At 44.9% G+C, this 11,727-nt stretch overlaps 1 protein-coding gene and 1 long non-coding RNA gene across 2 annotated transcripts; both read left to right on the top strand.

The window, feature by feature from the left end:
- Window positions 1–544: 544 nt before the first annotated feature.
- On the top strand, window positions 545–1,571 carry LOC139026986 (uncharacterized). The gene is made up of 3 exons (XR_011479006.1): window positions 545–637; window positions 741–960; window positions 1,386–1,571. It is a non-coding gene; the product is annotated as an uncharacterized lncRNA (long non-coding RNA).
- A 789-nt stretch (window positions 1,572–2,360) lies between these two features.
- LOC112078989 (von Willebrand factor-like) lies at window positions 2,361–10,967 on the top strand. Its single transcript, XM_070442197.1, has 6 exons — window positions 2,361–2,716; window positions 7,612–7,730; window positions 9,320–9,431; window positions 9,532–9,578; window positions 9,741–9,877; window positions 10,205–10,967. The coding sequence occupies exons 1-6, from the start codon at window positions 2,481–2,483 to the stop codon at window positions 10,322–10,324; spliced, it is 771 nt and encodes a 256-aa protein (XP_070298298.1). The 5' UTR covers window positions 2,361–2,480; the 3' UTR covers window positions 10,325–10,967.
- Window positions 10,968–11,727: the final 760 nt, after the last annotated feature.

Below are 11,727 nucleotides of genomic sequence, written 5' to 3' on the forward strand. Positions count from 1 at the left end.
TGTGGGTGTCGGTGTGTTTGTTCTGTGGTGTCGGTGTGTTTGTTCTGTTGTGTCGGTGTGTTTGTTCTGGTTGTGTCGGTGTGTTTGTTCTGTGGTGTCGGGTGTGTTGTGTTCTGTGGTGTCGGTGTGTTGTTCTGTGGGTGTCGGTGTGTTTGGTTTCTGTGGTGTCGGTGTGTTGTTCTGTGGGTGGTCGGTGTGGTTTATGTTCCTGGGTGTCGGTGTGTTTTGCTTCGTGGTGTCGGTGTGTGTGTTCTGTGGTGTCGGTGTGTTGTTCTGGTGGTGTCCGGTGTGTGTGGTTCTGTGGTGTCGGTGTGGTTTTGTGGTGTCGGTGTGTGTGTTTGTGGTGTCGGTGTGTTCTGCGGTGTCGGTGTGTGTGTTCTGTGGTGTCGGTGTGTTCTGTGGTGTCGGTTGTGTGTTCTGTGGTGTCGGTGTGGTTTGTCTGTTGAGGGTGTCGGTGCTGTTTTTAGGGGTGTCGGTGTGTTTGTTCTGTGGTGGTCGGTGTGTTTGCGGTGTGTGTGTGTGTGTGTGTTCCAGGTGATTTGTCCGGGGGCAAAAGGGTGGGGCTACTCTGTTTGTTGGCGAGGTGTTTGAGCTGCAGCCTCTCTGTGGATGGTCGCCTGTCTCAGAGAGAGAAGAGGTGTGTGTCAATCAACATAGCTAAGGTTGGCTGCCCCGCATAGACTGTCAGGTCTAAGGCATGTGTGTCGTGTGTAATTCATGTTGTGTTGTGTGCTGTGTAGGTTGGTCCCTGCTGATGCGTCTCATGGTGTGTTTGCTGGCGTCTGAGCTGGGCTTTTTACAGTATGGAGTGAGAGTTTTGGCTTCACCGTAACCATGCAACCAGCTTAACGTTGCCCTGATGATGACCAAACCCATGGTTAAAACCGCACTGTGGGCTGTGTGGCAACTTTAACCCTGTACCTGACGATGACTACACTGCACAGCGAGGGTGAGTTGGGTGTGTGTGTGTGTGTGTGTGTGTGTGTTGTGTGTGTGTGTGTGTGTGTGTGTGTGTGTGTGGTGTGTGTGTGTCGTGTGGTGTGTGTGTCTGTTTGTGGTGTGTGTGTGTTGTGTGTGTGTGTGTGTGTGTGCGTGCGTGGCGTGCGTGCGTGCGTGGCGTGCGTTTGCGTGCGTGTGTCTGTGTGGTTGTGTGTGTTGTGTGGTGTTGAGGTTTGGATTCCTGGAAGACAGAGGGTCTGAGTCACCAAAAGAACAGGAAATAGTATGAGAGGGAGGAGGTCTGAGAGGTGATGAGAGGCGATGAAGAATTGTGTGTTTGTGAAGGAGGACCAACTACATTCCAAATGAATGTAGCCTGCTGTATTGAGGAGAGAGCGACAGCGAGCTCTTTGTATAACATGTTTGTCTCCAGGTTTCCTGGACAGACGACAGTTATGACTTGCCAACTCGTGGGCCCTGAAAGGTGCGGGTCAAACCTGCCGGCGCGTCACTCCTCCCAGTCAATCCTGTAACATCACCACAGAGACACCCACGTAAGACCAATAGTACTCTCCCAAAACTGCACCCAGGATTCACCAACCAGTGTGGTCTCAGTGTTCCTGCACTGTGCTAACGGTTAGAGGTGGAATTACATAGAGAAGAGAGACATATTGCTTGTGTTTGTAAACGGATGTAAAAGCATCTTATTGTCCTTTCTGTTGGGCCTCATTTGCAGTATCTGCTTCAGGGCCACTTCTCCACTGGGATGAGAGATCTCTACTCCCATCTTAGACTAATCAAATGTACTCCTCACGTCACTCGCAAACAGGCATTCTATCAACAGACAGCCTCTGATTGACATGTACTTTAGTCGGTAGTAAGATTAATTTCAAGAAAACCTTAGGAAATGTAGATGTGTGTGCCAGCTGTGTGTGTCAGCTGTGTGTGTCAGCTGTGTGAACCAGCTGTGTGAGCCAGCTGTGTGTGTCAGATGTGTGAACCAGCTGTGTGTGCCAGCTGTGTTTGTCAGATGTGTGAGCCCGCTGTGTGAGCCCGCTGTGTGAGCCCGCTGTGTGAGCCCGCTGTGTGTGCCCGCTGTGTGAGCCCGCTGTGTGTGCCAGCTGTGTGTGCAGCTGTGTGAGCCCGCTGTGTGAGCCAGCTGTGTGTGCGCAGCTGTGTGAGCCCGCTGTGTGAGCCCGCTGTGTGAGCCCGCTGTGTGTGCCAGCTGTGTGAGCCAGCTGTGTGAGCCTGCTGTGTGAGCCAGCTGTGTGTGCCAGCTGTGTGTGCCAGCTGTGTGTGCCAGCTGTGGTGGAGCCCGCTGTGTGTGCCCGCTGTGTGAGCCGCTGTGTTGTCGCCGCTGTGTGAGCCAGCTGTGTGAGCTGCTGTGTGAGCAAGCGGTGTGTGTGGCTGTGTGAGCCAGCTGTGTGTGCCAGCTGTGTGTGCCAGCTGTGTGTGCCAGCTGTGTGAGCCAGCTGTGTGAGCCAGCTGTGTGAGCCCGCTGTGTGTGCCCGCTGTGTGAGCCAGCTGTGTGTGTGTTCTAGATGCTATCCAGGTGCAGTGTGCTGCGGACCTCTCCTGTCTTCCTGCGCTGTGCCAGCCTGGTCTCTCCAGAAGCCTTCCTGTCTCTGTGTGAGGAAGAGGCGTGTCACTGTGGCCAGGGGGAGGGGCTAGGGGTGGGGCTAGACTGCCACTGCCACGTCCTATTGGAGTTCGCCAGGACCTGCCATGCCCATGGCCAGGTGTTGCACGGCTGGTTGGAGGAGAGTCAATGCAGTGAGTCTCTGAGAGAAAGGAGGGAAGGGGACTGTCTGTGTATACAGTGGTCTTACGTTTTGTAAACCTAATGTTGTAAGTCTGAACACTAATATGAAGTTAACTGTAGCTGGCTTCAGACCTTTAGGACGTTTCTGTATCTGGCAAAAACAATATGACAGTTGTTTTTCTGCCCTTCTTGAGACACTGTAGCAACAACATAGGCAATAACATTTCCTCAAAATATAGTCAGGTCCAGAAGTATTTGACACACAATTTGCATGATTCTCTCTCTGTACACCACCATACTAGATTTGAAATTAAACAATCAAGATGTGTTTTAACCTGTCTGGGAACCCCTCGCCAACAGCCAATGAAATTGCAGGKCGCCAAATTCAATCAACAGAAATCTCATAATTCAAATTTCTCAAGCATAAAAGTATTAGACACCATTTTAAAGATAAACTTCATGTTAATCCAACCAGAGTGTCCGATTTCAAAAAGGCTTTTCGGCGAAAGCAGAACATATCATTATGTTTAGTCAGCAACTAGTCACAGAAAGCATACAGCCATTTTCCAAGCAAAGAGAGGAGTCACAAAAAGCAGAAATAGAGATAAAATKAATCACTAACCTTTGATATTCTTCATCAGATGACACTCCCGGGACAACATGTTACACAATACATGTATGTTTTGTTCGCTAAAGTTCATATTTATATCCAAAAACCTCAGCCTTACATTTGGCTTTGCCTCCAAAACATCCCGTGAATTTGCACAGAGCCACATCAAATCACAGAAATACTCATAATAAACATTGATAAAAGATACAAGTGTTATTCACAGAATTAAAGATATACTTCTCCTTAAAACTTCTTCTTAATAGGGGGCGCTGTTTTCACTTTGGGAAAAAATCGTTCCCAAATGAAACGGCCTCGTACTCTTTTCTAGATCATACAATATGCATATTATTGTTACTATTGGATAGAAAACACTCAGAAGTTTCTAAAACTGTTTGAATTATGTCTGTGAGTAAAACAGAACTCATTTTGCAGCAAACTTCCATGCAGGAAGTGAAAAATCTGAAAACGAGGCTCTGTTTCAGGGCCTGCCTATTCAACTGGCTTTCATTTATCGATATGCATGCACTTCATACGCCTTCCACTAGATGTCAACAGGCAGTGGAAGGTGGAATGGGGTGTCTAGCTTGATCTGAGGCCGAACAAGAGCTTTTGGAGTGGCAGGTAAGGAATTTTCTTTGTCTACCAAGGCGCACCGCGGAGCTCGACATTGGCTTCTGATAAGCGTTCGGTATACACGGCGAATATCTCCGGCCGTATACACGGCTTTGATACATGTGATAATAACATCATAAAGTAGGTTTTTTCAACCGAGTTTTATCAGTTTATTCAACGTTTATTGGGACTTTTGGAATTTTCCGTGGATTAAGAACCAGTGTATCTTCATTTGCCATAAAACAAGTATTTTTATGTAAAGTTTATGATGAGTTCTTTGGTCAGATTAGGTGAGTGTCCAAAATATCTCCGGACATTCTGGTGAATCGTTGCTACGTATTCACAATGTATATCAGGATTTGTAGCTCTAAATATGCACATTTTCGAACAAAACATAATTGTATTATAACATGAGGTTATAAGACTGTCATCTGATGAATTTGTTCAAGGTTAGTGATTAATTTTATATCTTTTGCTGGTTTTTGAGAAAGCTACCATTGCGGTGAATAAATGCGTTTGTGTGTTTGGCTATTGTGGTAAGATATAATTCTATATGTGTTTTCGCTGTAAAACACTTAAAAAATCTGAAATATTGGCTGGATTACAAGATGTTTATCTTTCATTTGCTGTATTGGACTTGTGATTTCATGAAAATTATATTAATAGGATTTAATGCAAACCGCGTGGTTTAGATTAAAAAAAAACTTTACGGAAAACAGCCAAATCCAATGCATCACAATCTAAAGTATGAGCACTAGTGACAACAAAATCAAGCCAAAACAGATATCCGCCATGTTGGAGTCAACAGAAGCCAGAAACACCATTATAAATATTCACTTACCTTTGATGATCTTCATCAGAATGCACTCCCAGGAATCCCAGTTCCACAATAAATGTTTGATTTGTTCGATAAAGTTAATCTTTATACTCCAAATACCTCCTTTTTGTTTGCGCGTTTAGCCCAGTAATCAAAATTCATGACGCCTAGGTGCAGACGAAAAGTAAAAAGGTTCCGTTACAGTCCGTAGAAACATGTCAAACGAAGTATAGAATCAATCTTTAGGATGTCTTTAACATAAATCTTCAATAATGTTCCAACCGGAGAATTCCTTTGTCTTCAGAAATGCAATGGAACGCAAGCTAACTCTCTCACATGAACTCGCCTGGTCAGCTCATGGCACTCTGGGAGAGATCTTACTCAATCTCCTCTCATTCTCCCCCACGTAACAGTAGAAGCATCAAACAAGGTTCTAAAGACTGTTGACATCTAGTGGAAGCCTTAGGAAGTGCAATATGACCAATATCCCACTGTATATTCGATAGGCGATGAGTTGAAAACTTACAATCCTTAGATTTCCCACTTCCTGGTTGGATTTTTGCCTGCCATATGAGTTCTGTTATATTCACAGACATCATTCAAACAGTTTTAGAAACTTCAGAGTGTTTTCTATCCAAATCTACTAATGCTATGCATATATTAGCAACTGGGCCTGAGTAGCAGGCAGTTTACTCTGGGCACCTTATTCATCCAAGCTACTCAATACTGCCCCCAGCCATAAGAAGTTAAGGGTTTTGTCAAAACTATTGTATGAAACAGGATTTTTTTTTTTTTTATACATAGCCCCCCAATTTTAGGGGCTCCAAAAAAATTGGACAAACTAACATAATCATAAAATAAATTGTGAGTTTTAATCATTTGCAGTCAATGACTGCCTGARGTGGCGGCAGGGTAGCCTAGTGGTTAGAGTGTTGGACTAGTAACTGAAAGGCTGCTAGGTTGAATCCCGAGCTGACAAGGTAAACATCTSTTGTTCTGCCCCTGAACAAAGCACTGTTCCTAGGCCGTCATTGAAAATAAGAATTTGTTCTTAACTGACTTGCCTAGTAAAATTAAGGTAAAAAAGCTGAAAAATTTAGAAAACTTTATCTTTTAAGTCTGCAACCAATAAACATCACCAGCTGCTGGGTTTCTTCCCTCGTGATGCTCTGCCAGGCCTTTACCGCAGCTGTCTTCACTTCCTGTTGTTCTAGGGGCGTTTTGCCTTCAGTTTTGCCTTCAGCAAGTGAAATGCATGCTTAATTGGATTTAGGTCAGGTGATTGACTTGGCCATTGCAGAACATTCTACCTCTTTGCCTTAAAAAAGTATTGGGTTGCTTTCGCTGTATGCTTCAGGTCATTGTCCATCTGCACTGTGAAGCGCCGTCCAATGAGCTTTGAAGCATTTGGCTGAATCTGAACAGATAATAATATTACACCCTAAACACTTCAGAATTCATCCTGCTGCTTTTGTCAGCAGTCACATCATCAATAAATACAAGGGAACCAGTTCCGTTGGCAGCCTTACATGCCCACGCTTTAACACTTCCTCCACTATGCTTCACAGGTGAGGTGGTATGCTTCGGATCATGAGCATTTCCTTGCCTTCTCCATACTCATCTCTTCCCATCAATCTTCCCATCGTACAAGTTGACCTTTGTCTCATCTGTCCATAGGATGTTGTTCCAGAACTGTACAGGCTATTTTAGATGGTTTTTTGCAAATTCTAATCTGGTCTTCCTGTTTTTGAGGCTTATCAATGGTTTACAGTCTTGTGGTAAACCGTCTGTATTTACTCTGGTGAAGTCTTCTCTTGATTGTTGACTTTGACACAGATACGCCTACCTCCTGGAGGATGTTCTTGATCTGGCCAACTTTTGTGAAGGGTTTTTCTTCACCAGGGAAATAACTCTTCTGTCATTCACCACAGTTGTTTTCCGTGGTCTTCCGGCCCTTTTGGTGTTCCTGAGCTCAGCAGTGGGTTCTTTCTTTTTAAGAATGTACCAAATAGTTGATTTGGCCACACCTAATGTTTTAGGCATCATTCTGATGGGTTGGTTTGGATTGTTCAGCCTAATGATGGCTTGCTTCACTGGCAGTGACAGCTCTTTGACTTCATATTGAGGGTTAACAGCAACAGATTCCAAATGCCACACTTGAAATCAACTCTAGACCTTTTATCCTGCTTACTTGTAAATGAACTAATGAGGGATTAACACACACCTGTCACGGAACAGCTGAGGAGACAATTGTCCAATTACTTTTGGTCCTTTAAAAGGGGTGGAGAACATATAAAAAGTGCTGTAATTCCTACACTGTTCACTCGATTTGGATGTAAATAGCTTCAAATTAAATTTGAAAGTCTGCTCTTTCAGCTCATATTCATTATTTAATTCAACTCCAATATGCTTGGTAGTCGAGCTAAATAATAAAAGTTGGTCAATGTCAAATATTCATGGACCTGAGTGTAAATCAAAATTAATCTAAGATAAATCAATAAATATGTAATTCATTTTGACATTATTGCAGAGAAGTCTTAGCCTTGCAAATATCAATCTAGCTAAGATGTTTGGGGCACTACTTCTCAAGGGTTAGGTTAGGGTTAGGGTTAGGGTTGGGTTAGGGTTAGGGTTAGGGTTAGGGTTAGGGTTAGGGGTTAGGGTTAGGGTTAGGGCCAGGGTTAGGTAATTAATGTGGAACTGGAGAAAATAACAAATGTGTGTGTGTGTGTGTGTGTGTGTGTGTGTGTGGTGTGTGTGTGTGTGTGTGTGTGTGTGTGTGTGGTGTGTGTGTGTGTGTGTGTGTGTGTGTGTGTGTGTGTGTGTGTGTTGTGTGTGGTGTGTGTGTGTGTGTGTGTGTATAGCCCCCAGGTGTCTCCCAATAGGGATGCATTACAGTGAGTGTTCTAGGTCTTGCTCCACCACCTGTAAGAGTCTCAACATCCAGGAGGTCTGTAAGGAGGAATGTGTGGACGGCTGCAGCTGCCCAGGTAAGAACAGGACACTATACTTATGCAATGTTAGTGTGTACTCTAACTGGTGTGTGTGTGTGTGTGTGTGTTCAGTGGTTTAGGTGTAAACTCTCTATCTCTTCTGTGTCGGTGGGTAGGTATTACTAACTCTCTCTATCTCTCTCTCTCTCTCTCTTTCTCCTCTCTCTCTCTCTCTCTTCTCTCTCTCTTCTCTCCTTCATCTCTCTCCTTCTCTCTCTCCTCTTCTCCTCCTCTCTCGTCTCTCTGTGTCGTGGTGAGTTGGTTAACTCTCTCTCTGTGTGTCAGCTGGGTACTGGTGTTACTATCTCTCTCTTCTCTGTGTCAGTGGGTGAGGTGTTAACTTCTCTCTCTCTCTGTGTCAGTGGGTAAGGTGTTTACTCTCTCTTTCTGTGTCAGTGGGTGAGGTGTTAACTCTCTCTCTCTTGTGTCAGTGGGTAAGGTGTTAACACTCTCTCTCTCTCTGTGTGTCAGTGAGTGAGGTGTTAACTCTCTCTCTGTGTCAGTGGGAGAGGTGTTACCTCTCTATCTGTGTCAGTGGGTAAGGTGCTTAACTGCTTCTCTTTCTGTGTCGGTGGGTGAGGTTTACACTCTCTCTCTGTGTCAGGTGTGGTGAGGTGTTAACTCTCTCTCTGTGTGTCAGTGGGTAAGGTGTTAACTCTCCTCTCTCTGTGTCAAGTGGGTGAGGTGTTAATCTTCTCTCTTCTCTGTGTCAGTGGGTAAGGTGTTAACATCTCTCTTTCTGTGTCAGTGGGGTGAGGTGTTAACTCTCTCTCTCTCGTCTGTGTCAGTGGGTAAGGTGTTACACTCTCTCTCTCTCTGTGTCAGTGGACGAGGTGTACTTCTTCTGTGTCAGTGGGGTGAGGTGTTAACTCTCTCTCGCTCTGTGTGTCAGTGGGTAGGGAGGTGTTAACTCTCTCTTTTCTGTGTCGGTGGGTGAGGTGTTAACTCTCTCTCTCTGTGTCAGTGGGGTGAGGTGTTAACTCTTACTTTTGTGTCAAGTGGACGAGTTGATACTCCGTCTCTTTCTGTGTCAGTGGGTAGAGGTGTTAACTCTCTCTCTCTGTGTCGTGGGTAGGTGTTAACTCTCTCTTTCGTGTGTCAGTGGGTGAGGTGTTAACTTCTCTCTCTGTGTCAGTGGGTGAGGTGTTAACTTCTCGTCTCTCTCTGTGTCAGTGGGTGAGGGTTAACTCTCTCTCTCTGTGTCAGTGGGTAAGGGTGTTTAACTCTCTCTCTTCTGTGTCAGTGGGTGAGGTGTTAACTCTCTCCTCTGTGTCAGTGGGTGATGTACCTCTCTCTCTGCTCTCTGTGTCAGTGGGTGAGGTGTTAACTCTCCTCTCTGCTGTTCGTGGGTAAGGTTGTTAATCTTGCTCTCTCTGTTGTCAGTGGGTGAGGTGTTTACTCTCTCTCTCTGTGTCAGTGGTGAGGTTGGTTAACTCTCTCTCTCTGTGTCAGTGGGTAAGGTGTTAACTCTCTCTGTGTGTCAGTGGGTGAGGTGTTAACTCTCTCTCTGTGTCAGTGGGTGAGGTGTTAACCCWCTCTCTCTGTGTGTCAGTGGGTAAGGTGTTAACCCTCTCTCTCTGTGTCAGTGGGTAAGGTGCTGGATGGTGGTCTCTGTGTGGAGGTGTCTCACTGTTCCTGTCTTCACATGGGTCAACACTTCCCTCCTGGCTCCAGCATCTCACAAGACTGCAACACCTGGTACACAAACACACAGAGTTGTGATGCTGTCAGGACAGTGGGGTCTTCCTCTACGTGATGGTATCGTTAATGCTGTTTCTCTCCTCTCTTCTTTCTCCAGCATCTGTCGACACGGCTCCTGGGAGTGTACCAACCAAGGCTGTCCTGGTGAGACACACACATACACGCTCACACACACACACACACACACACTCACTCACTCACACAAACACACCCTCACTCACACAAAGAGACCCTCACTCACACAAACAGACCCTCACTCACACAAACAGACCCTCACTCAGTGCTGTGTTGTGTGTCCTTTTGCAGGGGAGTGCTTAGTGACAGGCCAGTCTCACTTCAAGACGTTTGACAACAAGTTCTTTACCTTCTCTGGCCACTGTCAGTACCTGCTGGCTAGAGACTGCACTGACAACCACTTCTCTGTCATCATAGAAACTGTTCAGGTAACACACTTCCATCCCATATAAACATCCTGCATACTTCCTGCTGCAAGTCACCTACTGTTTTTAAATGGGCTTCAAGCTTATATCATTACATTTATGAAAATGGGGTCATTTAAAATACTGTACCCGTCAAAAGTCTGGACACAGCTACTCATTCCAGGATATTTCTTTCTAGACATCAAAACTATGAAATAACACATTTGGAATCATGTAGTAACCAAAAAACTGTTAAACAAATCAAAATATATTTTAGATTTTAGATTCTTCAAAGTAGCCACCTTTTGCCTTGATGATAGCTTTGCACACTCTTTGCATTCTCTCAACCAGCTTCACCTGGAATGCATTTCCAACAGTCCTGAAAGAGTTCCCACTTATGCTGAGCACTTGTTGGCTGCTTTTCCTTCACTCTGCGGTCCAAATCATTCCAAACCATCTCAACTGGGTTGAGGTCAGGTGATTGTGGAGGCCAGGTCATCAGATGCAGCACTCCATCACTCTACTTCTTATTGAAATAGCCCTTACACAGCCTGGRGGTGTGTTGGGTCATTGTCCTGTTGAAAAACAAATGATAGTCCCACTAAGTGCAAAAAAGATGGGATGGYGTATCGCTGCAGAATGCTGTGGTAGCCATGCTGGTTAAGTGTGCCTTGAATTCTAAATAAATCACTGACAGTGTCACCAGCAAAAAGCACCCCCACACCATCACACCTCCTCCATGCTTCACGGTGGGAACCACACATGCAGAGATCATCCGGACAGATTTCCACCGGTCTAATGTCCATTGCTCGTGTTTGTTGGCCCAAGCAAGTCTCTTCATCTTATTGGTGTCCTTTAGTTGTGTTTTTTTTTGCAGTATTTCGACCATGACGCCTTATTCCTCTGAACAGTTGATGTTGAGATGTGTCTGTTACTTGAACTTTGTGAAGCATTTATTTGGGCTGCAATTTCCTAGGCTGGTAACTCTAATGAACTTATCCTCTGCAGCAGATGTAACTCTGGGTCTTCCTTTCCTGTGTCGGTCCTCATGAGAGCCAGTTTCATCATAGCGCTTGATGGTTTTTGCAACTATATTTGAATAAACTTTAAAGGTTCTTGACATTCTCTGGATTGACTGACCTTCATGTCATAAATCAATGATGGTCTGTCATTTCTCTTTGCTTATTTGAGATGTTATTGCCATAATATGGACTTGGTATTTTACTAAATAGGGTTATCTTCTGTATACCAACACTACCTGTACCCCTACCTCACAACACAACTGAATGGCTCAATAATATTAAAAAGGACATAAATTCCACTAATTAACTTTTAAGAAGGGACACCTATTAATTGATATGCATTCCAGGTGACAAACTCATGAAACTGGTTGAGAGAATGCCAAGAGTGTGAAAGATGTCATAAAGGCAAAGGGTGGCTTTAATGAAACTCAAATATAAAATATATTTCGATTTTTTTAACACTTTTTTGGTTACTACATGATTCCTCAACTATAACTCAACTATGTCCTCCATTATGGATCTTATTCTCTATTATAACTCAACTATGTCCTCCATTATGGATCTTATTCTCTATTATAACTCAACGTGAGCTCTGTATTACTTTTGCAGTGGTGCAGATCGACGTGCAGGGGATGGGCGGTCTGCACGCGCTCAGTAGATACCCGTCAGCTCTCTGCCGACCGCGGACTTGGGAGGGGGATGGGACATGCAGCGTGGGATGGAGCTGAAGCCATGGTGAGGAGCTGAGTTTCTGAGGGTCACATCAACATGGGACATACAGACACTCTGCAAGTGCATGGAGCGATAGCCAACCAGACAGGACACCGGCACACCGGCCTACCCAACACGGCA

This window comes from Salvelinus sp. IW2-2015, unplaced genomic scaffold, assembly GCF_002910315.2.
Source record: "Salvelinus sp. IW2-2015 unplaced genomic scaffold, ASM291031v2 Un_scaffold6646, whole genome shotgun sequence".
Classification (NCBI taxonomy): Eukaryota; Metazoa; Chordata; class Actinopteri; order Salmoniformes; family Salmonidae; genus Salvelinus; species Salvelinus sp. IW2-2015.

Excerpts from the sequence above, each read along its gene's own strand:
- LOC112078989 (XM_070442197.1), top strand. The coding sequence starts at position 2,481 with ATGCTATCCAGGTGCAGTGTGCTGCGGACCTCTCCTGTCTTCCTGCGC. Across the intron at positions 9,579-9,740 it reads TACCAACCAAGGCTGTCCTG|GGGAGTGCTTAGTGACAGGC; the intron begins GTGAGACACACA and ends GTCCTTTTGCAG. Across the intron at positions 9,878-10,204 it reads TCATCATAGAAACTGTTCAG|CTTCACCTGGAATGCATTTC; the intron begins GTAACACACTTC and ends TCTCTCAACCAG.